At 39.3% G+C, this 27,913-nt stretch overlaps 1 protein-coding gene across 1 annotated transcript; it reads left to right on the top strand.

Moving 5' to 3' along the window:
• The first annotated feature begins 1,713 nt into the window (after positions 1–1,713).
• LOC147869192 (RNA helicase family protein) lies at positions 1,714–27,913 on the top strand. Its single transcript, XM_087327197.1, has 23 exons — positions 1,714–1,895; positions 2,181–2,328; positions 15,698–15,772; positions 15,855–15,944; positions 18,390–18,469; positions 18,971–19,040; positions 19,120–19,205; positions 20,232–20,301; positions 20,387–20,482; positions 23,761–23,857; positions 23,937–23,983; positions 24,063–24,146; positions 24,226–24,279; positions 24,366–24,466; positions 24,779–24,869; positions 24,945–25,109; positions 26,147–26,236; positions 26,301–26,372; positions 26,764–26,862; positions 26,940–27,026; positions 27,109–27,162; positions 27,246–27,328; positions 27,408–27,913. The coding sequence occupies exons 1-23, from the start codon at positions 1,801–1,803 to the stop codon at positions 27,547–27,549; spliced, it is 2,076 nt and encodes a 691-aa protein (XP_087183323.1). The 5' UTR covers positions 1,714–1,800; the 3' UTR covers positions 27,550–27,913.

Below are 27,913 nucleotides of genomic sequence, written 5' to 3'. Positions count from 1 at the left end.
GAATCTTTCATTTCTTTGGATGCATCTCAAAATGTCATGACAACATGGAACATCAAAACTTGATCGAAACAACCCCGTACATTCATCATCATAATCGTTGTCAATAACTTTCTTATACTGCTCTAGTAACTTGTCTAATGTGTGTTTGGATATCTTCTTTACTAGCGGCCTCATGAACTCGAGTGCATGTTGATGTGCCTGTGTAGACTTGTCAGACTCCATTTTGGTGTTCAATTCTGTCAGCTGTGTGTCCAGTAGTAAACAAATTTTCTTGAATACAGTGAGCAAATCGTTATTTACAATGCCTAAAACCCTCTTGACGACATAATGGTTGCCTTCACTACGAGAGGTGCTGGTCATTCCAAAGTGGGGGAAGCGACTAGTCCAATAACGTACAATCTTGTCTTTGTGAATCAACCAAGTCTCGTATACATACAACACCAGCGCATCATGACTTGGTCGCCATTTCGTTTGAAACGTGGCCCAGTTAGCCTCAAAATCTAGCTTGTTGGAAGAGTATAGAAGCCGGTTCCAGTCGTCCATATAGGCGTTTGTGTCGTCGGTGCTTGCAAACTTCATCGTTGCATAGGCCAGAACGTTTTTGTTGACATGCCAGATGCAAAACAAATTCTTTGTAGAAGGGAACACGATAGCAATTGCAGTCATCAAGGCAAGTTCTCGATCAGTTACAACTACTGATGGCTTTGTCACAAATTCAAATAATTGTAATGCCCAAACATACATGGGTTCCGTCTCGTTGCATATGAACGCAAATCCAACATTGAACGTGCTATTTGTGGCCGTAATTCCAACGATGTTGAGCAACGACATGCCAAATCTATTCGTTTTGAAGGTGCAGTCCATGACAAATACCACATTGAACCATCTGGCAAGATCTGCCGACTTCTGATGACAAAAGAAAAGGCCATTGATTGAGCTGTTCGAGTTCACCTTGACATTGAAGATAAAGTCGCCAGTGGAGATCTCATCGTACAACGCTTGAATTGGCAAGCGCTCGTCAAGAAACTCGGCTCTTGCAACCACTTTTTCGTTGTAGATTTCTTTCCTGGTGGTCCATTGATTTCCGGTTTTTTCTCTCAAGTAGACCAGAGTTGAAGCCGCACTAGTTCCAACATTTGCCATGTCTCGAACAATGGCTTTTTCTGTTTCAGTTAGTCTATGAGCCATTGATATACCACCGAGATAGGATGGTTGTGCGTAATAGCAGCCTTTTTAATAGTCCACTATCCCATTTTCTTCGAGAAGTTTGCTCTAACGAAGAATGGGCAATCCATTAGACGAGTCCCTGTTTGTCTTTTGCGAGTATCTTTATTTGGGGGAGGGGGCGCTATTTGGGGGGGGCAAATAGTGCATTCCTATGTATAATGTTACATTGTTATACATGTCGTTACTATAAAAGGTACATAAAAATACACAAATTAACATAACTACCTCACAAAGATAATGAAATACATAAAATAAATATTGTATTAATGTTTTTACAAATAAGTGCAGGGAAAAGGTTTTTTGTTTCGAAAAAAGGTTATTTGTTTGTCAAAAAAAGGTTAGTAAAAAATTTAGTTTTAACTTAAAAAGTTAAAACATTAAAATCAAACCTAGAGTTTAGAGTTTACACACTTAAAAGAGTATTTTTAATAAAGGTTATTGTTTGGAAGGTTTTTTTTTAACTAAAAAAAGAAGAACAGTCCGAAAGAAGAAGAAGAAGAAGAAGAAGAAGAAGAAGTCTGAATTCTTCTTCGAGCCAATTGTTCAAGCTGCGTTTGTTCTGTTTCTTTGGCTATGGCGCAGTTCTGGAAACCAGGCTCAGAGAAGCCTGCCCCGCTATTAACAGATGAAGACGATGTATTTTCGTTCTTCACTCCCTCCTCAAACTAGTAAGTACCTACCTCCTTTCGTCTTGTTTATGTATACATGTTGTATATGCAAGTACTTTTACATGTATGTTTGTATATATCTGTAGGTTTATGCATACATGCATACCTTTCAAGTACAGGGATAATGTGTAAAATAATACAGTTTACGTACATATACATATACGTATACACGCGTGCATACGTGCACACACACATCCCTATTTCTTTTTTCAGGTTATATTATATCCAAAACACCCACAGTATTTGAAAATGTTTTTGCTTTTCCTCTTTCCTTTTTTCCTTCAGCTCCTCTGGTTATATGGCTATGGAGAAGCAGAGACAACGCCTTCCTGCTTACAAGCATCGTTCGTCTCTTCTTTACTTGGTGGAAAACCATGCCACCACCATTATCATGGGAGAAACCGGAAGTGGTAAAACCACTCAGATTCCTCAAGTAAGTACTAAGTTTTGTTGCTTGTTTTATATACTTTATGAATCTAGACTAACAAAGTTTAATATTTATTATAATTATAAATGAAGGAAGCCCTTTTATAATTTAAATAGAATAGCTTTAAGTTTTTCACTTTTTATGATTTAATTAACAGAATTTAAATATTTTTATGATATAACCTCTAAACAAACGAAGTTTAATTATTTTTATGATTTTAACTAACAAAGCTTGATTATTTTAAAGGGGAAAACCCTGAAATATCCAGATTGTTTCTCCCCAAATGACCTTAGATAAATCCCAAAAGAGAGATAAAGGTGATGAATTAACCATATACATAATTGCTCAAATAGCGCATAAAACAGAGAAAAAGTGTCTAATCAACCATATAATTCCTCTTTCAGAGTTGATCAAGGGTATTTGGGGAAAACACAAAAACTTAAGTGGCATTTGTTGAAATAAAGAAAAACGTGGGGGTAGAGTTTTTCCTCTTTTTAATGATTTTACCTAACAAAGCTTGAATTAAAGTAAATAGGTTAAACTTTTTATATTGTTAATTTATCAAGGTGTAGTCCTGCCTAGAAGTTTGCTATTATCACCATCACTTTTATATTGATATGTGAAAGCGATGTTTTGTTTACAAGTTCTATTATATGATACCTATAGAGATTATTATGTCTTCATATGTTTGATATGCATCAATAAACTCGAAAGAGTAATTAACAAGGCCGCAAAAGAAGAAAGGTTGGATGGCCCAAAACTCATGTAGCAGCCTATTTTTTTTACTCCTATATTTTGATGATGTTATTTTATTGTCATATACTTTGGATGATATGCAATACTTGGTGTACTTGAAACATTCTATCACATCAGCGGGCTAATTGTTAATGTGGACAAAACAAAAATGATGGCAATAAAGGCATTAGAACCAAGACTCTATCCCACTTTAACATACAAGGGAGAACCAATACAATCGTAAAGCTTCAAATATCTTGGTATGATGTCCCATAGACAGATAAGTGGAATGTATGCTTTGAATCTAGACCTCAAGTGGGTTGGAATAGTTATATGTTTGAGAATCAATGCAACCAAAGTGATACTCAAGGATGTGAAGTGAGATTGATGTTATTCAATGTTATGGTGGTCTTAAGTGTTGCTTTATTGAGTGGAGGCATGGGGCGATACTATTTCACTTAGTGCATGACATGAAATAGAGAGAAGTCTTTTGTAGACAATTGGGGGTAAAATCCTCAACATCCGACCTTTGTCATGCTATTAAAAACAAGTGCTCAGCCCATAGAGGTACTAGCCATGCCAAGAGTATACAAGTATATAACAAAAAGCGAAGAATATGCTTAAACACATCGTCAAAACATGCATGGATAATAGGATGCAAGATACAAAAGGCTAATTTGAGCTACATTCATAATCGTGATGCATGTTATTGGTTGGTTAAAGTGTCCTGACACCCAATTGTTCAAGTGATTCTCTCTCTTTGGATTTCATTTCGGAACTTCCATCTTTCAAAGGTTTTGATGCCATTCTCACTATTGTGGATCGGTTCACTTAGATGACACATTTCCTTCTGTGCGCAAAGACTATCAATAGTCAAGAGACTACAAATTTGGATATGCTATTTAATTGATAACATCTGCCAATCGCTAGTCCGCATTGTTTATAGTTGACACAAGGACGGTATTTGATTGTCTTTCATAAATCGAAGAATTTGACTAGCAAAAATATTCACTCATTATGGGATCTTGAGCGTCAAGGTGTGGATTCTGTATTCCAAACGTTTTCACAGAACAATAAGAAACTCAATTCGGATGCTACATTTGAAATGTACAAAGTTTTGGAAATGTCAAAAGGACAAATGTAAAAGATACAGAAAGGACGACACATGATTTAATTTCAACTTCTGCAATTTTTTTTACAACTAAGTCAACTACCACAAACATTCTAGTTGATAGAGACAAAGAGGAACCATAGCAAGGAAACTAAACTATCCATGACATAATTACAAAAGCATGACAAGAAGTAATGAGCATGAGTTTGGATGACTTATAATTTATAGGATAGGCAATGCGCCAAGTACTACCCGATCCTAATGCTGTAGGATGTAATTAGAAACGACTGTTGGTGTTCCCATTTGTTTAAATCCAAGAAATGTTGATAGTGCGGACAACAAATTTGAGCTTCGGTGGTGTAGTCTTGGGGACAGTTACTATGAACACACCATTCTCCATAACTACCTTCACATTTGAGACATTATGAAATGGTTTAAAAGATGGGGAGTAAAATATCTATTGGAGTTCTCAAGTGATGCTATGAAGTATGTGATCTTCATTAGAGGCACTCAAGATAAAGTAGCAAGATGCTGAAATGTCAAAATTGGACTATTACATTGCAAACATAAACCCCTATTTGGCGCCAATACAAGGTAAAAATGTTAGAACATATCCAACCACATCTTACTACCCCCATGAGCCTCGACTCTTGGAGAGCCTCAACACAGAACTTAGGTGTTGAGGTAGCATTAGGGCATCATCACCTTAATGTGAAGAGTATGCAAGGTATGCAATTAAAATCTAGTGGAGGATGTCTATCTCTTATTTCTCGCATGCTCAACATATAAGGTAATGCGCTAGAAATATGATGACTTGTTAGGAGGGCATGATAATTTAGGTTTCATACTCAAATCCCCCAAAAAAAGCTTGAGCACAAATGTGCGTCCATTATTTACATAATGAGTTTTTACTACAGATTATTAAGTCTCCCGTCTTAGGGAGTCACAAAAAAGAGCATATGTTTATTTGGTCCTGTAGGTCAAAATTGGCCTCCTTGTGAATGATAAAAAATATTTTGTAGACTATTCTATTCTATTCGATATATATAGTTATAGAGTTATTAAGCCTTAATGTGTTTGATATCTATATTGAATAGGTTTTGTTGAGAATCAAACTCAACTTCCCACAGAGACAATGTTCACACTAGCTAGTGGACATCATAGTAGGCTAGATTTGTCATTAGTAGAAACGGCACTTGCCCTAGATCGGTTGGTATTTAAACCAACCTTTTGTAACTTAGTTACTGTTGGATGTAATATACAGTTTCTTGTCTAGAGCTCTCTCTATGCATTTGAGAACATATGCAATCTTGGAGATATTAAGTGTTGGGTCCTCAAGAAATATCTTTTCGACACTTTGGTGACACCGTTTCTTCTCTAGGGGGTGGAAGTATGGGGCGGTAATATCCCTAAATCTATGTGGAAAGAGTTTGAAAATGTTCAAAAACATTTTCTTACAAAGTTTCTACAAGTTAAGAAACAAACACCCTACACCCTCCTCCTTGAGATGGGATCGCTTCCCATTGAGATCATGGCCATGGAAAGGGTTGTTGAATACATGCTTAAGGTTCAACAAAGTCCCTTACATCGACTTCCTAGAATTGCATGGGAAGCAAGCAAAAAGATCCAAAAGACACATAAAAGCAAAATTTTGTGTTCCGGTTGGATGCAAGATATAGAAAAATGGTTTGGTAGATGGGATGTGAGACACTTGCTTCATGATGCATCATTAATTCCTTCGTAAATGAGGCCTTTTTGCAACGCCAATGTATAATGACATGGGACAAATGTGGAGGCTCACGCTTCACACATTATACTACAGATGTTGCACCTAGCCACAAAACCATATTCTTTGCTGAACGGGGAAATCGTACACATCGATACATGTTAGAGCCCATATTGTTATTTGCCATTCGAACCATTGTTTCCATGCGCCTTAGCTCACATGCATTGCGATGTGAGACATGGCGTTGGGGCACAAGTTATGAGAGTGGTCGGTTATGCACACTTTGCCCTAAACAAGTTCGCCAATTTGAGTATCACACTTTGATATAATGCTCTCTCTGCCTTTGATCATATTTGACCATGCTTTCCACATCTCTTCGATCGATCCCAATCCTTGCATGAATTCCTCTCACAGCCACAATGTGCACTCTCGATTGCAACATTCATTGGTAAAGTTCTTGAACATCTCGAGTCCCTACTCAATTTCACACGTATCACGTGAAATGTAATATTTTTGGTCTCATAGGTCATATTTGACCTCCGAAGACGATAATATAATCTATCTATCTATCTATCTATCTCTCATTCTCTCTCTTGTCTCACGTGCACATACACACACAATCCTTCCGCTGCACAAAATCACTCTTGATTCTTTACATGGTATCACGCGTGTGTGGTAGCTTGATCCAAGCCCATCGCCTTTACGTGTGTTGTGCTCAAGCTCTCATCAAGGGTAGAAGAAGTTCGACAATGAACAGCCAGATGGGAAGCACTCTTCCCACCGAGAAGCTCGATAGAACAAACTTCACATCTTGTGAGTACAAGATGCATCAGTACCTTGTTGGACAAGGTTACTGGAGCTACATCGAGGGAACTCACGCAACCCAACCCGACACACGTCGACTACCTAGCATGGGAGTAGGCCATGAGCCGTGTGTTGTACTGCCTTGTGTCATGCATTCCTGACCACATGCTCGACTATATTCGAGAGTCGAAAACGCCGAAAGAAGCTTGGGGAAATCTCAAGAAGATTTTTGCTGACAAACGAAAGCTCCAACTTTGACAGGAGCTAAACAACGTGCAACAGAGGGATATGTCAATCACTGGCTAAGCCTTGAAGATCAAGGAACTGTGCGATGCCTTCGGTTTGATTAACGTCATCATCGATGATGACGAAATGGTGCAAATATGGCTCGGCGGCTTGGCACCTCGATTCGATTAATGTCGTCATTGATGACGAAATGGTGCAAATATGGCTCGGCGGCTTGGCACCTTGATTCGGCACGATTAGATTGGCCATTCTTCCAAGGGAGAACCCTCCCTCCTTTTTCGACCTTCAATTGATTTTGTTGGTTGAAGAAAATCACGTTTGACAAAGGAACAATGTGCTTGATGGTCAGATGCTCTACTCACAATCGGATGATAGAAGAGGATTTGGCTGTGATTCGATTCATGTCGTCATTGATGACGACGAAATGGTGCAAATATGGCTCGGCGGCTTGGCACCTCGATTCGGCACGATCAGATCGGCCATTCTTCCAAGGGAGAACCCTCCCTCCTTTTTTGACCTTCAATCGATTCTGTTGGTTGAAGAAAATCACGTTTGACAAAGGAACAATGTGCTTGATGGTCAGATGCTCTACTCACAGTCGGATGATAGAAGAGGATTTGGCCGTGGAAATAGAGGTCGGTTCGGACGAGGCCGACACGGTCGTCCGACCCAAGAGCGTAACTCCCACCAATGGCAACAGGACAGGAACCACCCCACCAATGGCAGCCACCCCGCCGGACCGAGCAATCGTAACAACCCAATCGAATGCGGGTACTGTGGAAAACACGGCCACTATGAAGAAAAAAGATACGAGACTCAGCTTTGACTAGTTGACAACTCACAAACTACGCTTCGAATTCCGATTACGATGATCGTGGCGGGATGTTCGTAATGAGGCATGAAGCACATTCGATGTCGGCACAGGCCCCAACTAGCACCTCTTCTTCAGATAGCATATGGTTTGTCGACTTGGGAGCATCCAATCCCATGACGTCCCATGAAGATTGGTTTCGAGAATTACGAAAGCTCGATCAACCTGGCTATGTTGAAACCGGAGATGATACGACTCACCCAATTCTGCATGTCGGAAATGTTCCATTCGGAAATGGCGGCAAACAAACCTACCTCAAGAACGTCTTGCATGTCCCAACTATCACGAAAAACCTGGTCTCGGTCGGCCAAATTGTCGAACAAGCTATGCAAGTACGATTCAATAATGAAGGGTGCTTCATCGAAAAGGACGATCAAGTCATAGCGCATGGTCGCCAAGAAGGCCGAATGTTCATCCTCGAATCAGAGGAGGTGAAATCGGCTATGTTCACAAAAGGCCTCAAAGTCGAAACAGACTTGAAACTGTGGCACAAGAGAATCAACCACATCAATCTCCAAAAGCTCCAGAACATGCAATCGAAAGGAGTCGTAATCGGTCTCCCGACATTTGCTGAGAAAGAGATTACGGGCATATGCGAGGCGTGCCAATTCGGAAAACAACACCGACATCCGTTCCCCAAAAAGAGGAATATGAGTAAAGGGATCCTGGATGTAGTACATTCAGATGTGTGGGGACCAACCCAGATCGCAACATTCGGAGGTTGCCACTACTATGTCACGTTCATTGACGACTTCTCCAGGCACATCTGGATCTACCCTATGCGGTAGAAGAGCGAAGTGGTCGAACACTTCCAAAAGTTTAAAAATGGAGTCGAAAAAGCCTCGGGTCGGCACGTACGAGCCTTCGAACAGATGGAGGAAAGGAGTATTTCTCGGACGAATTTACGACGTATCTCCGAAAGGAAGAAATTTGATGAGAACTCTCGTGTCGACATACACCTCAGCAAAATGGTGTAGCCGAACGGAAGAATCGGCACATAGTAGAGGTTGCATGGGCAATGATGAATGAGAAGAACCTGCCGAAATTGTACTGGGCATAAGCGGCGAACACGGCCGTATATCTCATGAACAAGTGTACAACCTCTGGGGTACACGACGTAACCCCTCACGAGAGGGTTTTGGAAAGAAGCCGGATTTATCACATGTTTGGATTTGTATGTACTTTGACAAGCTCAATGTTCTTGTTGTCAAGTACATCTCTAATGAAGTGATGCTTCACATGTATGTGCTTCGTCTTTGCATGAAAGACGGGATTCCGTCCTAGCATGATAGCACTCTGGCTATCACAATGAAGAATAGGTAACTCTGTAATGCCAAGATCTATCACTAGATATGAAAGCCATAAAGCCTCTTTGCATGCCTCAGTGGCAGCAACATACTCCGCCTTTGTAGTAGAGAATGCAACACACTTTTGTAGTTTGGAGATCCAAGAGACTACTCCTCCTGTGAAAGTAAACACATACCCAGAAGTAGAATTCCTGCAGTTTGCGTGACCAGCATAGTCCGCATCCGTAAAACCAACGACAGATGCCTTTTGCTTTCCAAAGCAAATGCACAAGTCCTTTGTGCCTTTGAGGTATCTCATAATACCTTTCACTGCTTCCCAATGCTTTTTGCCGGGATTTGCCATGTACCTACTAACCACTCCCACTGCAAAAGCAATATCAGGGTGTGTAGCAACCATCACATATATCAAACTGCCAACGACTGAAGCATATGGAACCTTAGCCATTTCAGCCTTCTCATCATCAGATGTAGGGCTGTCTTTTGCACTGAGTTTCAAATATGGAGGCAATGGAACCCCAATTGTTTTCCCCCCACCATATTGAAACGCTGCAAAACCTTAGAGATATACTCCTGCTGAGATAGAAAGAGTACCCCTTTCAACCGGTTTTGGAGTATTCACATGCCAAGGATGTGATTTGCATCACCAAGATCCTTCATATCAAAGCTGCCATGAAGGCTTTGCTTCAATGAATTCAAGGCATGAACATCCTTGCCAGCAATCAACATATCATCAACATACAAAACCAAGATAATCAGGCTGCCATCTCTTGCCTTCTTGGTTTACAAGCAGTGGTCCACTTGACTTCTACGAAAACCTCAAGACTGCATAAATGCATCAAATTTATGATACCATTCTCTTGGTGCTTGTTTCAACCCATACAAACTCCTTTTGAGCTTACAAACCATCTTCTCTGTCTTTAGCCAGAAAACCTTAAGGCTGCTGCATATATATGTCTTCATGCAGATCGCGATGTAAAAAGGCAGTCTTCACATCCATCTGTATGAGCTCCATATCTTCAGCTGCAACTAAGCCCAAAATGATTCTTAATGTAGTCATCTAGACTACAGGCGAGAAGATCTCATCAAAATCAACTCCATATTCCTGCTTGTATCCTTTTGCAACCAATCTTGCGTTGTACTTTGGCGAGGAATCAGAAATGACCTTCATTCTATAAACCCATTTGCATGGAAGTGTTTTCTGCCCTTTAGGCAACTGCACCAAATCCCAAGTGTCATTTTCCTCAAGAGATTCCATCTCTGACAACATGGCTTTATACCATTTCTTATTGTCCTGTTTGTCCATTGCTTCCTTGAAGCAAGACGGTTCGCCACAATCAGTCACCATGACATAATCAGCCACAGTGTTTGCATCAGGAACAAATCTGTCAGGCTGTCTAGTAACTCTAGACGATCTCCTAACCCAATGCTCATTGTTCGGTAGCTGTTGAGCCTGCAAATCATCATTTTCAACTTGCTGTCCAGGCATTTCAGCCAGCAAATCAGCATTAACAGCTTGCTGTTCTAGCCGTTCCTGCACATTTGGTGGCTCATCATTATTGGCAAAGGCTGGCTGATCATTTCCAACCTCATTTTCTGCATTTGCTGGTAAGTTTACAGCAGGTGTTTGCTGCTGTACAGCGGGCACATTTCCCTGTCTAAAAGGTATTTCTTCTCGGAATACAACCCTACATACTTCCTCAGTCTTTTCGGGTTGATTATGCATGCGATTTTCCCGGAAGATGACATCATTGCTACGTACTATTTTTCTTTTCTCGGGATCCCACAATCTATACCCCATTTCACCCTCGTCACCATATCCTAGGAAAATACATTTGCAGGACTTTGGCTCAAGTTTGTTGCGTTCTTCTTTAAGAATGTGCACAAAGGCCTCACAGCCAAACACTCTCAAGTGAGCATATGAAGGTGGCTTGCCCGACCGCGCTTCTTGGGGTATTCCCCCTCCCAAAGACTTGTTAGGTGACCAATTAATCAAGTGAACAGCTGTCATAACAGCCTCTGCCCAAAAACCATGGCATAACGCAGCATGAGACAACATAGTACGGACCCTATCTTGAATAGTCCGATTCATACGCTCTGCAACTCCATTTTGGGGTGGATTATAAGGGGCAGTGAGTTCCCTCTTTATCCCTTTGCCATCACAAAATGCTTGAAAAGCCTTGGACACATATTCCCCACCATTGTCAGAGCGAAGAAACTTAAGTGTCTTATCAATTTGATTCTCAACTAATGCCAAGAATGTTCGAAACTTGACGAGCACTTCATCCTTGGTACGAATAGGGTAAACCCATACCTTCCGTATAGCATCATCGACAAAAGTGACTAATTATTTCTTTCCCCCTAATGATAGCCCTGGCATTTGACATACATCTGAATGTACTAACTCAAGCTGGGAAGACTTCTGCAAAAGAGACTTTTTATGAGATGTTTTTACATGTTTATCATAAATGCAATGATCACAATGTTCAAAATCAGCATAACGAAGACATGGCAAGTAACCCAAATGAGAAAGTATTTTCATACCAGTTTCACTCATATGTCCCAACCGACCATGCCACAAAGAAACACTTGGCTGCTCGGTTATAGCAACAACATGGTCACTCACACTAGATACATGGAGAGGATACAAAGTATCACTTTTACTACCCTTGGCAATAACTCTAGATCCCTTACAAATCTTCCATTTCCCATCACCAAAGGTGGTGTGAAATCCATTGTCATATAGCTGTCCTGTGCTAATCAAGCTCTTCTTGCGCTGAGGTACTGCCGTACATGCTGAAGTGTGAAAACAGAACCATGCTGAAACTGTAATTGCATAGTGCCAATACCTGCAATTTCACATGCATAGTTGTCCCCAAGATGGACAACACCATGTCGACCCCCAGTGTAATCTGAAAACCACTCACGATGAGGGGTGAGGTGAAAAGAAGCACCGGAATCGAGTATCCAAGTGTGCATGACACCATCCGTATCTGCAAGTAAAACATGTTCTCTATGGCATGATGAGACAAAGAGTACATCATTTCCACTGTCACTATCATGAGTGACTACATTCACCTCTTCAATTTTAGTATTGCCTTTCCTCGGTTGAATGTCTCTTTTCTTCAATGCAATCATTTATCTTCTTGCCCTTTCCTTTCTCTTTCTTCCATTTGAAACAATCACGTTTAAAGTGACCCTTTTGCGACAGTGATGGCATTCTACATCTCTACCACGTGATTTACTACGGCCGTAACTATCAGATTTGCCTCTCAGTTGTGACCTACCCCTCATATGCAACGTACTAGAGGACTTATTGGATGCATTGTTTTGCTGACTCATCTCTTCCATAAGTAGAGAACTCTCTACATCGGCATAAAGAAGCATCGCATTTGAACTGCTTATAGTCCTGAAAGTATCCCAACTTTTTGGCAAGGTGCAAAGTAAAAACGTGGCCTTAAACTCATCATCAATGATGAATTTCAAGGCAACCAGCTGGTTGAAAATGGAATTGAACTCACTCAGGTGAGTTGACATGGGTGTGCCTATCATGCTCAAATCCATAAGTTTCTTAAGCCAGTAAACTTTGCTAGCTACCGTCTTTTGGGCATACAGTTCCTCTAGTCAGGTCCATATAGAATAGGCACAATCTAAACCTTCAATATTAAACAACAAGGCATTAGAAATCGACAACTCAATAGTTGAGTGTACAAGCTCGTTCAACTCTTGCCAATCATCTTGGTCCATATCTGTAGGCTTTATCTCTTTGACTTTAATAGGCTTTGCATGCTTCTTTTGCAGTAGGATGTTGTAGCACTGCTTTTTCCAAAGTTATGTGCATAAGGTGGCTACTATCACTGTTGCTAGTCATGATTTCTTAGCCCAAACGGAGGACCAAACCTGCTCTGTAGAAAAGGGACTTGCTTTGCAGAAAACGTGACTTGCTCTGAAGAAAAAAAAAGATCTGTTCTGCAGAAAAACGTGATCTACTCTGCAAAAAAAAAGACTTGTTCTGTAGAAAAACGTGATCTACTTTGCAGAAAAAAAGACTTGTTTTGCAGAAAAACGTGATCTGTTATACAAAAAACCCTAAACCTTGCTCTGATACCAGTTTGAAGGCAACACGAGGATGAGGGTTTAGGTCAAAAACAAAGGGAGAATGTTTGAGTGAGAGACAAAGGGGGAGAGAGAGAGAGAGATGCACACTGTCTTGGGTACAAAGAGTGTACCACTTTTTTGGTTTTTAGATATTATGTATATATAAGTCAAAAATGTGCGTTCACACTCATGCACTAATAAAAGGCACGATGGCCCTTTATTCCCAACAAAAAGAACCCCGTAAGACGATTCGGCTACGATGAGTACATGACGTATCATTACGCCTTTATAATGAAGGTAGCAACTGTCCGAGAGCCGGAAACATTTTCCAAAGCGTTGAAGGACCCGCGATGAATGAAGAAATGTTGGCCTTGTGCAAAAACGAGACATGGGATCTTGTTCCCCATTCACCTCACAGGAAAGCAATTGGTTGTAGATGGATCTATCAGGTCAAATACAATGCTGACGGCTCAGTAAGTCGCTTCAAAGCACGACTCGTCGCAAAACGATACGCAATAACGCACGGAGTCGATTATGAGGAGACCTTTGCCCTGGTGGCAAAGATGACGATTGTGCGGACCGTAATTACACTCGCAGCTGCGAAAGGGTGGCATCTCCACCAAATGGACGTCAAGAACGCCTTTCTTCAGGGCGAATTAGAAGAGGAGGTGTTCCTGATTCAACCCCCTGGTTTCGAATAAAAAAAACATTCGAAAGCAGTATGTAGACTAAAGAAGCCACTCTACGGCCTTAAGCAAGCACCGCATGCTTGACATTCGAAGATCACTCAGTATCTTCATCAAATTGGCTTTCGAATGTCGAAATCGGACAACTCCCTGTACATCCGAAATGAGTCGAACAACCCAATTGTCATCATCTTGTACGTGGATGATCTAGTCATCGGAGGAAAGGATCTCGTTGAGATTAATAAGGTAAAATCACTCCTATCTGGCAGATTCGAAATGAAAGATATGCACGAGCTCCATTACTTCCTTGGTATCGAAGTAATTCGGACACCAGTCGGGATATTGATCACTCAACGGCACTATGTTCTCAACTTACTCTACAAGTTCGGAATGACCGAGTGCAAACCTGTGTCTACCCCTCTTGACCGAAATCTCAAGGTTGATGTCAATTCGGGCACAGCCGAGTGCGAGCCGACTCACTATTGACAACTGATCGGCAGCCTAATCTATCTAACCATCACATGACCTGATCTCAACTATTTGGTCGGCATACTTAGCCAATTCATGCAGAACCCACGGAATGATCATCTTGATTGCGCTAAGAGGATACTTTGGTTTGTCAGTACGACGATGGATTACGACATCATGTATAAGTCGAATACGCTTATTCGACTTGAAGGGTACACGAACGCAGATTGGACGGTTATAAGGCTGATAGACGATCCACTTCTGGATTTGTCTTCTCCCTCGGCAGCGGAGCGATTTCTTGGAGCAGCAAGAAACAACCGACAGTCGCACTGTCGAGCACGGAGGCCAAATACAGGGGCGCGGCAGTATCTTGCCGCGTGTGAAGCAGTTTGGCTCAAACGCATCATGAAGGATCTGGGCGTTCCCATCACGGATCCAATTCGCCTCTTCTGCGACAACGTGAGCAGCATCTACCTCGCTCGGAACCCGGTATTCCACGCGCGGACTAAACGCATTGAAGTGCACTATCACTTTATTCTCAAACATGTTCAGGTTGGTGATATCGATTTACAACATATCAGCATGAACCTCCAGGTTGTTGACATCTTCACAAAAGCCCTCAGGATCGATAAGCGGCGGCAGTTCGCAACGAACCTTGGTCTCTCAATCACCGACCAACCGTGCTTGAGGGGGAGTACAATAGCAACCGATGCTGAATTGTAACCGATCAGTTGATCAAAGCCGTGCCAAAAACTGATTGAGGGGGAGAATCGACAATCGAAATGGTAAGCCGTGTCGAAAACCGAAATCAAAACCAATTCAACCGAATTGAAGTATTTCGAAGACTGAACCAAAACAATCTTTTGACATCCGAAAGTTGTGTTCGAAGGGGCGTGTTGAGAATCGAACTCAACATCCCACAGAGACAATGTTCACACTAGCTAGTGGACATCATAGTAGGCTGGATTTGTCATTAGTAGAAAAGGCACTTGCCCTAGATCAGTTGGTATTTAAACCAACCTTTTGTAACTTTGTTACTGTTGGATGTAATATACAGTTTCTTGTCTAGAGCTCTCTCCCTCCCTCCATCTCTCATTCTCTCTCTTGTCTCATGTGCATATACACATGCACAGTCCTTCTGCTGCACAGAATCACTCTGGATTCTTTACAGGTTTTAAGTAATTTGAGATGCTTGTTCACAAACAATGTGAAACTAATTCTCTTTTCTGCCTGTTACAGTTTCTACTGAAATTTGAAAATTTCTTTTAGTGGTGCTTAATTTGTGAACTAGTTGTGACTACATAATCATGCCATTCATATGGGCAGTATTTAGTAGATGCTGGATGGGCTGAAGGAGGGAGATTAATTGCGTGCACCCAGCCAAGGCGGATAGCAGTCCAGGTATATCTTTGAATTCAAGAGTAGTCTGGTTTGTTGTCTCCTTATTCTGATTATGTGGGCTATTGTTGGAAATTTAATCCAGACGGTTGCAGCTCGAGTGGCAGAGGAAATGAATACGAAACTGGGGCAAGAAGTAGGCTATTCAATTCGCTTTGAGGATGTGACTACATTGGTATGTCTCACCCTCTTTTGTTTGTGTCATCATACTGAAATTGTGTTGAATATCTCGTGCCTTATTTTATTGTTCTCCCTTTTACTTCTCCAAAAATTAATTTTCTTTTCCCTCTTTGCACATTCCTCTTGTCACGATCATGAACGAGTGAAGGATTGTAATGCTATAAATTGTAAGGTTGCATTGCAAAGTCCCTAATGAGGTTATAGTGTCCAGGCATATGTTTGCTTGAGGTTGCTATCTTGAGTAGATCAATGCTAGTGTCTAAAAAAGGGGTTCTAGTCCAACCTGAAAGCATACACCGTAGATGCAGAGGTGCATGGGAAAATTGAGTCTGAAAGCTACTGTGTCAATTTACTCCGTGATTCAGAAATGGTCCAATCACTTGTAACTCAACTTGGCACAAGGGTGGGTTGTTGTGACATAGAAGCCAAACCTTATCTTCAACCTTGATAATTGAGGAGATGATCCGGCAGTGCTCGGCTTTGCCCTTGTGTCATGCTTGGTTTTGATGGTTTGTCACAACCATGATGTGGTGTTAGGCTCCAGCTAAGTAAGGATGCCATGCTTGAACACAAATTATAGTGGCCAGCTCCTTACCATACATTGGTTAACTGATCTCTGGAGGGGTGAATTTCTGAGAGTAGACGTGATGGGTGTTAGATACCATGATCGTCATCCTGGGATAGGATCGGGCCAAGGGTAGAGTGTGATGCATCTTCTTCCACAACAAAGGGTTTTGATGGTTCAAGATGAAGGAAGATAGGAACTGAGGTGGAAGTTCTCTTGAGAGTCTCAAATGCAAGTGTGGTTCAAAACCTCAAAGAAAGGGGTGATTCTTGCAGATAAAGTGGGTGTTACAATGGTTGAGTAGTCCCTGATGAACATTAGATAGAATTTTGTGAAGTCCAAGAAGGATCAGACAAACGTCATGTGGATCGAAGCTTCTGAGGCCCAAATTGTAGTGACCTTGTTCTTGTCCTTGGTGATGCTGTAAGATAGACCACATACCTGAAATTCTGTTGAAGTTTGATCAAAATCACAGTTCTAGTTTGGTGTAGGGTTCGTGCTTGTGGTGTTTGGAGAGGATGAGGTGGCTATGTTAATTGTGACTTCTTGAGTTCGTGAACAAATTAGGATGTGTAGATAAACCACAATGAACTGATCCATGCTTTCTCAAAAAGTAGCTTTAATCATTATGTGAGTTAAACGACATTATTGCATACTCAAAATGCCCAGAACGTATGCATAAAGTGGTCTTCCACTTATCTCCAGGCTTGATGCAAATGAGATTGTAGATGCCTTGAAGGTTGATCTTAAAAAGTTCTCAAGGCTTCAAACAGAGCCATCACTATATAGGTAAACTGTAGAAATTCGGATGTTAAGAGATCAACCAGTTTTTTACCATAAGATGGTAGGGTTAGGCCTACTTATCCAGGAATATTTGGAAAAGCTTGATTTTGATATTAGGAAGCTGTTATGCATTGATGTTATTCTTGGGAAAATTTAGACGCGATGAGCAAAGCTGACTGTATGCGCTATGTTAGAGTGGAATCTGGAGTATAAATGACCCTATATGTAAAAACGTTTGATCAATGTTACAACACATGTATATTAGTTCAATCATGGAGGCAACCATGCATGGTTGTAGGTTATAGGGTTTGGTTACTAAAGTCCAACGTTTATTGGACTCATCCAAACTTAAAATTCTGGTGAAGCGATGAGGAATCAATGAGGAAATCTCTGCCCACATGGTAAACAATCATGAGCTGGGCCTGTAAAGAGAGTGCTGAGGAGACTGACCTGCCTGGGATAACGTTGAGGATAAATTTTGATGATTAAGCGGATGTGGTTCATGAATCCATGAAATTCCAATGAGTGGTTTGTTGGACCAAGATTCTACACCGTTTGTGGGGCAGAACAGATCGCGTGGAAGGAATCTTAGAGCATTGTATTTTCAAGTGATGATGTTTCCAAGGATTTCCTTCTATACATTAGGTGTGTACAGCTATGCATGTGACTTCTCACGACTTTTTACAAACCACACATTCTCACAATTTATGACCATCAAGCCTTTCCTATAACCCTACAATTCTCAACTACTTGGAGGCTTTGACATCATTTCCTCTTCTATCCAATTTCTTTTTGATATTGTTAGTGTATCTTTTTAATTTAAACAATTTCACAATCTTCTATAGGCGCCATGAGTTTTGTTGTGTATTTTGCTGTTGTAAATATCTGATTTTTTGATAATTTTTAACATCTCAAGAGCTTAGAAGCTTGGACCTAAAGTTTAAAGCATATGTCTTTTTAATGAGGAATTTTAATTTTTGGGACCTTATTATATATGAGCTTCCTGTTGAAGCATTTCCTCTTGTTCTTTGTCAGAATTTCTGTATTTATTGAATGGACTTCTCTAAGTTGATATATGTTTTTGCTGCTAAGGGTGTTACGAAGATAAAATACTTGACAGATGGTGTACTGCTGCGAGAAATGATGGAGGATCCTTTATTGATGAAATACAGGTATAATTTTTCTGAATATGCATAAAAGATTCCTGGAAATCTTATTAATAACACAACTAAGAAATACAAGTTTTAAGCATGGAAAAGTCATTAAAAGGGTGCCAAGATACATTGGTGTTTTTCTTTCTTTCCTCATCTACTATGTCTTCAATACTTTCCGTAAATGCCCCAAGAGAACCATAAATCTGGCCTTTATGTAATCTTACTGCGGGATATGCTTATTTTACACGACTTTAGCACTAGGATGCTATAGTCCAGTCTTTTACTGATCACCTCAAGCGAGTGCTGAGTTCTTAATTAATCCATCTAGACATGCATGTTTCTAAATTCAGCTATGCTTAGTGAGGTTGGATGTTTCTAAGGTTGCATTTTAGCTTTGAGGGATAATAAGGGTAGCAGTAACTTTTTTGAGCTGTCGTATTCAACTTTATTGCAATGTGATTCAATTTCAATGCTGTGCAAATTTTGAATTTGTGTATGGAAGTCTGTCTTTATTTGTAGTGTTATTATGGTAGATGAAGCTCATGAAAGAAGCATCAGTACAGACATACTTTTAGGTCTCCTAAAAAAGGTTAGTTGGCTATCTCTCTCTATCGTCCAGTTTTCATTCATGTGCGTGATTGTAACTTTTGGGAATTATGTTACAACAGGTCCAACGACGTCGTCCTGAACTTCGTATTATTGTTGCTTCAGCCACTTTAGAGGCAAGATCAATAGCATCCTTTTTTGACACAAGGTGAGTTTTGTAAAGGCCTAGATTGTGCATGAACAAAAATTACATTATTGTAAGTTGTTTACAGGAGAAGACAACTATGCTTTGTGTTGAAGGCCTTGAATTTTATCTGTGTCAATCTAAGCATGGACTATGAGAATCTAGCAATGCAACCTATTTACTCACAAATGCACCTACTGCCCAGTATGAGTTATCAACTTCACTGTGGAACACATTCCAGCTAAAATGGAAAATGTGAAAAGAAACAAATTGTTTGACGAGTTCTTTTGTTGCAAGTCTATTCTGCTGTTGTAAATTCACATTTCTTTGAGTAGTCAGATTAAATGGTCTCATACTACTAATTTTCCTTTGAAGTAATTTCATATCATTAAATCTGATAAAGATTCATTAAATCTGATGAAGATTCTTTTGGGGGGTTTATGCAATAAGTACAAGCAATAATTAATTTTTGTGGTAAATGTATATAGTTAAATGTCATAAAGATTGATGTTGGTGGGTTTATGGAATAAAGTATAAGCTATGTCTGCAAATTATAAAAAGTTAAAAATAAATTTGTTATAGATTGAAAACTATAAGTAATGATTGCAGTTCCCACTAGTTTGGAGTTTCAAATTATTGTCTATCTAATCCTTACACAGGATTTAGGGTTTTGGGGTGTGACACATCGCCTTTATCTTAATCTAGTATATAGCAATAATTAATTTTTTGTGGTAAATGTATATAATAGTTAAATTTTATAAAGATTGATATTGGTGGGTTTATGGAATAAAGTATAAGCCATGTCTGCAAATTATAAAAAGTTAAAAATAAATTTGTTATAGATTGAAAACTATAAGTAATGATTGCAGTTCCTACTAGTTTGGAGTTTCAAATTATTGTCTATCTAATCTTTACACAGGTTTAGGGTTTTGGTGTGTGACACATCTCCTTTATCTTAATCTAGAATATAGCTTGTTATAATCAAAATAATTAAAATTCACTTATTTTGTTTTGGGAGAGTTAACTCATGCCTTAAATCATGTTTTGTAGCTCTGAAAAGAGATCACAGACAGACACAGAGAGTTTCCCAAGCAAGAGACCTGCAATAATGTCAATTGAGGTAAGGAATAGTGGCATTCTTAACGTTTTCAAGGTAACTTCAAGGATACTCATAATCTGTTTGTTCTTGTGGAATCTCCTTTTAGGGAAAAAGCTTTACAGTGCAGATATTTTATATGGATGAACCAGTTAGTGATTATGTGAGGGCAGCAGTATCAACAGTCCTCTCCATACATAAACTGGTAGGACACATGGAGTATGCTATCTTGATTTTCCAGAAAAAGGATAGACTACAATGTTTATCGTAAATAATCTATAATGTAGATTATTAGGAGAAACATCATGCAGATTGGTGTTGTTTTCATGAGACATTTTTCTCTCTAAAGAAATTTCCCTTAAGATATTTTTAGCGTCCATAGAGAGGCCAATATTGATCCATGGGAGCTAAGTACAAAAGTTATCTTGATGTGTGTCTCCTTCCTAAGGAGGGAAATTCATACTCTGAAGCACCTAGTCTCAATGTGTGAATAAGGCATACACATAATCTTCTAGGTGTTCTCTTTAGTGTGACACTCAAGTCTTCATCCCCTCTTAATATATCATCATAGTTTAAAGAGGCAATGGTATCTCCCTCTGATTTCATAAAAGACACTACAGTGACAAACATAGTGTTCTTCAGATTCCACTCCTTTGATGACACAATTGGCAAATTCTCTCTTGTAGAGGTAGTCGTGTATATCTGCCTACCTCAATTTGTAACTCATGTGATGACGCTCGCGGCTGCCCTATCACACTACGCAGCGCATAGGATAGATGTATGCCCATATAAGGTGGCCTGATGATGAATCCATCCTCCGATGTGTGTAAGAAGTGTGTCTTATAGCAGTCCATCTTTGTACCAAGTGGTATTTTGGGGTTGATACATAAACCGCTCAATAGGTAGTATTGAAAAATCAAGATTGCTTATATTAATAGCTATATAAGTACAATATAGAGTTGTGAAACCCTATTCCTAAATATTGAAAAGCTCAAATACAACTTGCAATAGTAAAGTCTATAGCGCTTCTTAAACCCGGTGATTAATTTCCCAGTTTTCTCCTCCCTTTTCAATTGTCTTGAGAGTTTATATATATTTCTCAAAAGATTCTTTGCATGTAATTCACATGCTGGCACATATATTGCCAGATGGTCGGCATGCATTTAATTTTTGTGTCTATTGAGTCTTTCAATAGACTTTAGAAGGTTTCAATGTGGACATAACATACACATTCAATATGCAATGTTTGTATCACATATTGGAGATTCAAACCGTTGCACCTATAGAGCTAAAGTATCTTAGTCAAATATTTCTTCTTTTAATTAGACTTTCCATTTGTGAAATAAATACTTCACGGAATCCACTCCCTCTAAACTTGCAGACTGGTGCAAAGTTCATTCCTTGGATTTCAATACTCATATATCCTCATCCTAGTTATCCGAATCTTCTGCCTCTTCTTCCTCCTCTAATTCTGTCTCTATAGATTCCCTTTGCTTGAATAGATTTATCCTTTTCCATGTGATTAGGATTCAAACTTCTGTCCTGTTGAGTTCGTTGAAGTAGTAGGCTGCTTTATCTGTGCCTTTCCTAACCTTATATGGCCTAAACCATCTCTTGGCAAATTTTTGTTGGTGCTATGTTGGTTATGAATCTATTTTCCCTTGTTTAGAAATACATTATGGCTTTATATAACCTTGATAACAAAAATGTGACTAACTCTAAATACTTTTCACATGAGTGTCCCTATCTAGGGTGTTCACACACGTCTACCTTATATTTGTAAAATCCATTACCAACACCAGTCTCCTTTGTGGATTTTCCTTGGACTTATCCTCTTAATCCTGTCAAACCTGAGTTTATTATGGATCTGCGTTTTCTTTAGCTTTTCTATTCATTTCTCTATGTCTGTTTTTCCTGTTTTTCTTTAGCTTCTGTTGCCATTACCGGCTTTTGGCCTGTCATCAGCTCTATTGGCATGTATCCTGTCACTGAGCTGTGGGTTGTCCTGTCTGCCCAGCAGAGCATAAAGTAGAACCTTCGGCCAATCCTTTGGTTGCCCTTTGCATGCTTGGAATGCTGTTGGAATTTAACTTTTGCGCCTCATTGGAATTTAACTTTCCCCTATCACAATCTTTTCACAATCTCTGATGTGATCTCTTTTTTCGACACCTGCTCATCTAGTTCTTCATCTTTTACTCTTCCCTAACATCCGTTTATAGAATATCATCCCAGAAAAGCATAGTGATCTGAGGAATGAAATCACAGAGTATGTTATGCATCCCTTCATCATGTGTGCAACGGAGTTGGTTGCTCCCTGTCGTAATGTACACATCTGAACCAATCCAATAGGGGTTCTTATAGATGTAATGTCTCTACTTCTGATTGCGAGCTGAAACAGGTCATAGCCTGAGTAAAGATCTGCCATAGAGTAGATTGTTTTTCCTGCAAACATCTCCATGAACTCCAATGGATCAACTCCAGAATTCCAAATAGTTACTTGATTCACCGATTGCATGTCTTGGATGAAACGAAGTTGACCATCTTCTTCTGAACTGTAAACCATCTGCTTGAGTATGGAGCACTAGATGATGGCTCCATACTGAAACCCAACTATGGCATAAACATAAATGCATACTGCCCCTCCAATATAAACATGACCAAAGCGGAAAAGAAGAGAGTGATCTGAACTGATATAATCAAGTTGGAAAACAAAATAACATGGATAGCCCCACAACATTTCTGGGTAGAAAATGGGCTGCTATAAGGGTTTTGGGTTTAGGGTGCTTCACTCACTTCAGGGGCGTCTATCGACCTATGCTAGAGATCTTTTTAAAACATGTATAAATTACGAGATTCTTAGTCATGTTCTAATTCTAATTCTATTTACTTTTTTACTTAAATATGTTTATTTTGGTTTGCTATTCTCAAAGGTGTAATCTCATGTTTGGTCTTATGGGCAATTTGGGCTCTTAAAAGATGTTAATACATCTTTCTTTCTACCAAGAGCGGTGGTGGTGTTGATCCATGTTCTTTCACTACTGATTTAATGATATCAGTGTGAACCACCTTATTCTTTTCCTCTTGGTAGAGGTTATTCCAAATGTAAGCATAAGACAAGGAAATATAAGGTAGATAGATAAGAAAAGAGAGAGAAAGAAGGGTGCTGATCCAAACGACTCATATTTATAGCCATGCAAATTCACACTTAGCCCTTATGGGTTGTCTCAATCCCTAGGATTAAAAGCAATCCTCCCTTCTTTACACTCTCAGTTAAGCCTCACAATTTATCCTCGTGTGTAGAATACTACGGTACAAACTACCACGGGACTAATTAAGGTCATGCCATAACAACCCAAACCATATGGGAACCAGGGTGGTGTATTTATATTTATTCCATGTGAATTGCAACCATTCTTGTATTTTAGCATACCAACACTGTTTGTCTCCATTTTCAGCGTGTTAACATTTCATTTGTTTGGGTAGGAATCCCAAGGTGACATATTAGTTTTTCTGACGGGACAAGATGAGGTTGATGAGGCTATTGAGTTGATGCAATACGAAAATGAAAGTCTTTCGGATGGTAAATATTCAACTTATTCTAACAAAGGTAAGGAAAATCTCTTGGTACTGAAGATTAGCATCCTGAAAAATCACTGCAGGTCTTTTGGTTGTTCCTCTTTATGCAGGCTTGTCTCGATCAGACCAGGTACTACACACTGTGATGCTTGTTGTCTGATCTTATTGGAATTGTATTTGATCTTAGGTTTTTTCTGATTACATTCTAGGAACTTGCTGTCAGTCCCACTCCAAGGGGCAAGAGAAAGGTAATTGTTGCCACAAACATTGCTGAGACGTCACTAACTCTTGAGGTAAGATACTACTCCTACAGCGACTTCACTAGGAGAGAGTACTGGGAACATATCTCATGGTTAGACTTCTTTTTCTCAGGGAATCGTTTATGTGATTGATAGTGGTTTTTCCAAGCAGCGCTTTTATAATCCAGTAAGAGAAACACAGCATATTTTCCAACAATTATTTTGAATTTTAAACATCAGAATTTTTTAGCATGATTGCAATTCTGCCTACAGATCAAAGACGTTGAGGCATTAATAACAGCACCTATATCAAAAGCATCTGCAAAGCAGCGAGCAGGAAGAGCAGGACGTATTCGGCCTGGAACATGCTTCAGGCATGTATTTTGTTGGTGTTTTGCACTAAAGCATTCTTTGTTTGGATTAAAATTTTCTGTAAAGTAAATAATATCGATTTGAATGCTTACTTGTTAAGTATTTTTCTTTGAGCGCAGATCACAATTTCTGCGCTACAATTTAAACATACTTTCTTTCATGTTTTCTTTAGACAAAACAGGATTAGCTCATAGAAAGAGTAGCATGTGCATATATTTTTAGATGGATTTAACATAGATGTGTAAATCAATGCCTCACCAGTACACCACAGCCAATGAGGTTCCAATAATTGGTAATCTACTATTACATGATAGGCTGTATACAGAAGAGGCATTTAACAATGTAATGAGAGCAGAAAGTGTCCCAGAGATTCAGAGATCAAGTTTGACATCAACTATTTTGCAGGTAAATATACAATTTTTTTAACTATTAGAAATATATGTTGAAGAATATCCTTATAATTGGTGGCCTTTCTTTCAGCTAAAGGCATTAGGTATAGACAACATCATGCGCTTTGATTGGTTATCATCTCCACCACCAGAGGCAATGATTCGAGCTCTCGAAACTTTGTATGCTGTTGGTGCTATTGATTCAGATGCCAAACTGACATCACCAATTGGATTCCATACAGCAGAAATACCCTTAGTAAGAATACGATTCTGGAATACAATCAAAACCTAGCTGCAAGTGGAACTATGCATCGTGATACTTATTTATTCAAGCATAGATATGAGAATTACCATTTTCTGAGTATGGGGCTGATGAGGCAGCCAAATGGGTTTGGCCTTTCCATGACCAATAATTTGGGAGTGCTCCATTTTCAACTTGAATAAGAAGTAGAAGCAACTGAAAATTGTGCAGTGGGGTCTTTCTAGTGTATTCATGCTGAAGATTGTCTCTGCTTTGAAAGGAATTGGCCTATGATGTATTAGGGTATTGCTTTTATCTGTTAGCCACTCTCCTGGTACAAAGAATTCACTTTTCTTATGCTAATAATGAACACAAGTGTCCTCTTTGGTTATAAAGCCACGATTATAAATACATGAATACAGAATGTCATCTCTGCCTTGAAATGAATTGTCTACGACATAGTAGGGTATTGTTTGTATCCATTAGCCACTCTCCCCATATAAGGTATTTACTTTTCTTATGCTAGTAGTGAACACATATGTGGTCCTGTTGGTTTATAAAGCCATGATTTATTTTAATTAAATGCATACAAAAACTTTGATTTCTTGAAATTCCCATGAACTTTTTTTAGATGAAGGATTTTCTAGTATTTTCTATTCTCTTGTCATCATTACTCTGTTCTGAACACAACATTACAGATGCAGCTACAATCGGCATTGATACATCAGTACCAAGGTAGTTCTATGGAAAGGTAAAAGATGCATCACTACCAGGATAGTTTTATGGAAAGGTAAAGGATGCAACAGTACCAGGATAGTTTTATGGAAAGGTAAGGGTTGCCATAACTAGATGGCAGAGGGAGGATACGCTTTCAAAAGGTTTTCCTACTGATACATATCGGATAGAACTATTCAAGAAATTTCTTCCATGCAATATCACGATCCTCACACTAATTTTGACTATAAGATTTTGGATGTTTGATTTTTATATTGCATGCTTTCAATATTGTAATCATTGGATCAGATGTTTGGGTTTCTATAATTTGAATGCAGCATCCAATGCTGGGAAGGACACTGGTTGCATCTTGTGCACTTGGTTGCTCTTCAGAGATGATCACAATTGCTGCAACACTCTCAGTTCAGGTAATACCATATCTTGGGTTTACTTCCAAAAAATATTTTTTCTCAATTATGAACTTGAATGCAGTCCATCTGGGTTCCTAGTAGAGGTCGACAGAAAGAGTTGGATGAATGTAGATTCCGGTTTGCCGCATCAGAGGTATGTTCATTTTCACTAGCAATGCCAAACTATTAAATGTTACAGAAAATCTCAGGAAAGTTTTTCTTCATTTTCCAAATGCACCCAAGTTTTCTTTATTTCAAGCAATTACACTTGTGATTTGAACAGTTACATGGTTAGACCATCTCCTGTTTCCAAATCATGTGTTATTTGAGTGGTATATGGTCAAATTACAGGGATTGGACATGGGGGTTTAGGGGAAATAATACAAATTTAAGGGCGTCTCAGAAAATAAAGAAAAACTGATTTGTTATTGCTCAACATTTGGGTATTTCTGCGTTTCACCACTGATTTGTTATTGCTCAACATTTGGGTTATGCAATTAGGTCGAATTGTGGTTTGTGTCTCATTGTCAGGTCTTATGTTTCAGGGTGACCATATCTCCTACCTGAACATATTTGAGGCATATCTACGAGCTCAGAAGTCTCCCCAGTGGTGCCATAAGAATCTCATAAATTATCAGGCTATTGTAAGTACATCTTTTGTAGCTGTTTGCACAGATTATTCTCGTTTTAGTTATTCCCCAGTTAATTACAATTTCAACAGAAAAAAGTGGAAGACATTAGATCGCAACTTAGCAGATTACTCCAACGGCTTGGACTTAATGTGAAGTCATGCGACAAAGACATTGAGGTGGTCAAAAGTCACCTCTATATACATTAATAAAGTTTTCGATATTTAAAAAAAATTTAAGATGTATAGTTGTTCTTAATAGGTGATTCGGAAAGCTATCACCACCGGATTTTTTTCACATGCATGTCGCTTGAAGGTAGTTGCATGACTGAATTCTGTAACCTTCAACTTTATTGTTACCTACTATAATTTAAAGTCTTTTCATATATCATCTGTTAGGCAATGACAGCTGAACAGGGATGTTATCAAAGAGTTAGAGATGGTGAAGAGGTTTTCATTCATCCTTCCTCTGTTCTGTTCAGGTGATTCTTTGTCAATATATACCTGTCCATGCCTATGGTAAAGATGATGTTGATAAATTGCATTATTCTTAATATGCAGAACCCAACCAAAGTGGATAGTATACCACTCAAATCTTGTTACAGAGCGCCACTATGTGCGTGATATCACTGTAATTGAATCTTCATGGCTTATGGAAGTTGCTCCACATTTTTATCACCACAAACAGAACCTGAGCCACTAGCATCAGCTTAAAAATGCCTATAATTCAATGGGTCCATATTTTCGAGGTCTTGGTGCCTAGATAAAGCTATCACCTTTTGGCATACAGCCTTTTATCTTGTACTTGGTAAAATGCTGTAATTGCTCTTGCCATGAGTATCATGTCATGTTCAAATTCCATTGACTTCTGGTCCGAAATGTTATCAAGCCACGCAGTTCCAAGTATGACTCATCTCCCTGTATGATATCTTCCCCATGATCTCTGCCAGCACTGTCAGTGTCAATTGCTCCTGTAATCAGGACAATGTATACTGTTCAGATTCTATCAGCTTCTGATCCAGAATCTTCAAGCCATTGTTGTAAATATGATTTCATTTCTTTCTACA

The sequence above is a fragment of the Azolla caroliniana genome, unplaced genomic scaffold, assembly GCF_043228905.1.
Source record: "Azolla caroliniana isolate FFs.n. ecotype wild unplaced genomic scaffold, voAzoCaro1.0.p SCAF_1, whole genome shotgun sequence".
NCBI lineage: Eukaryota > Viridiplantae > Streptophyta > Polypodiopsida > Salviniales > Salviniaceae > Azolla > Azolla caroliniana.
Note: the sequence above shows the minus strand (reverse complement) of the source record. Positions and strands in the feature narration are given on the sequence as shown.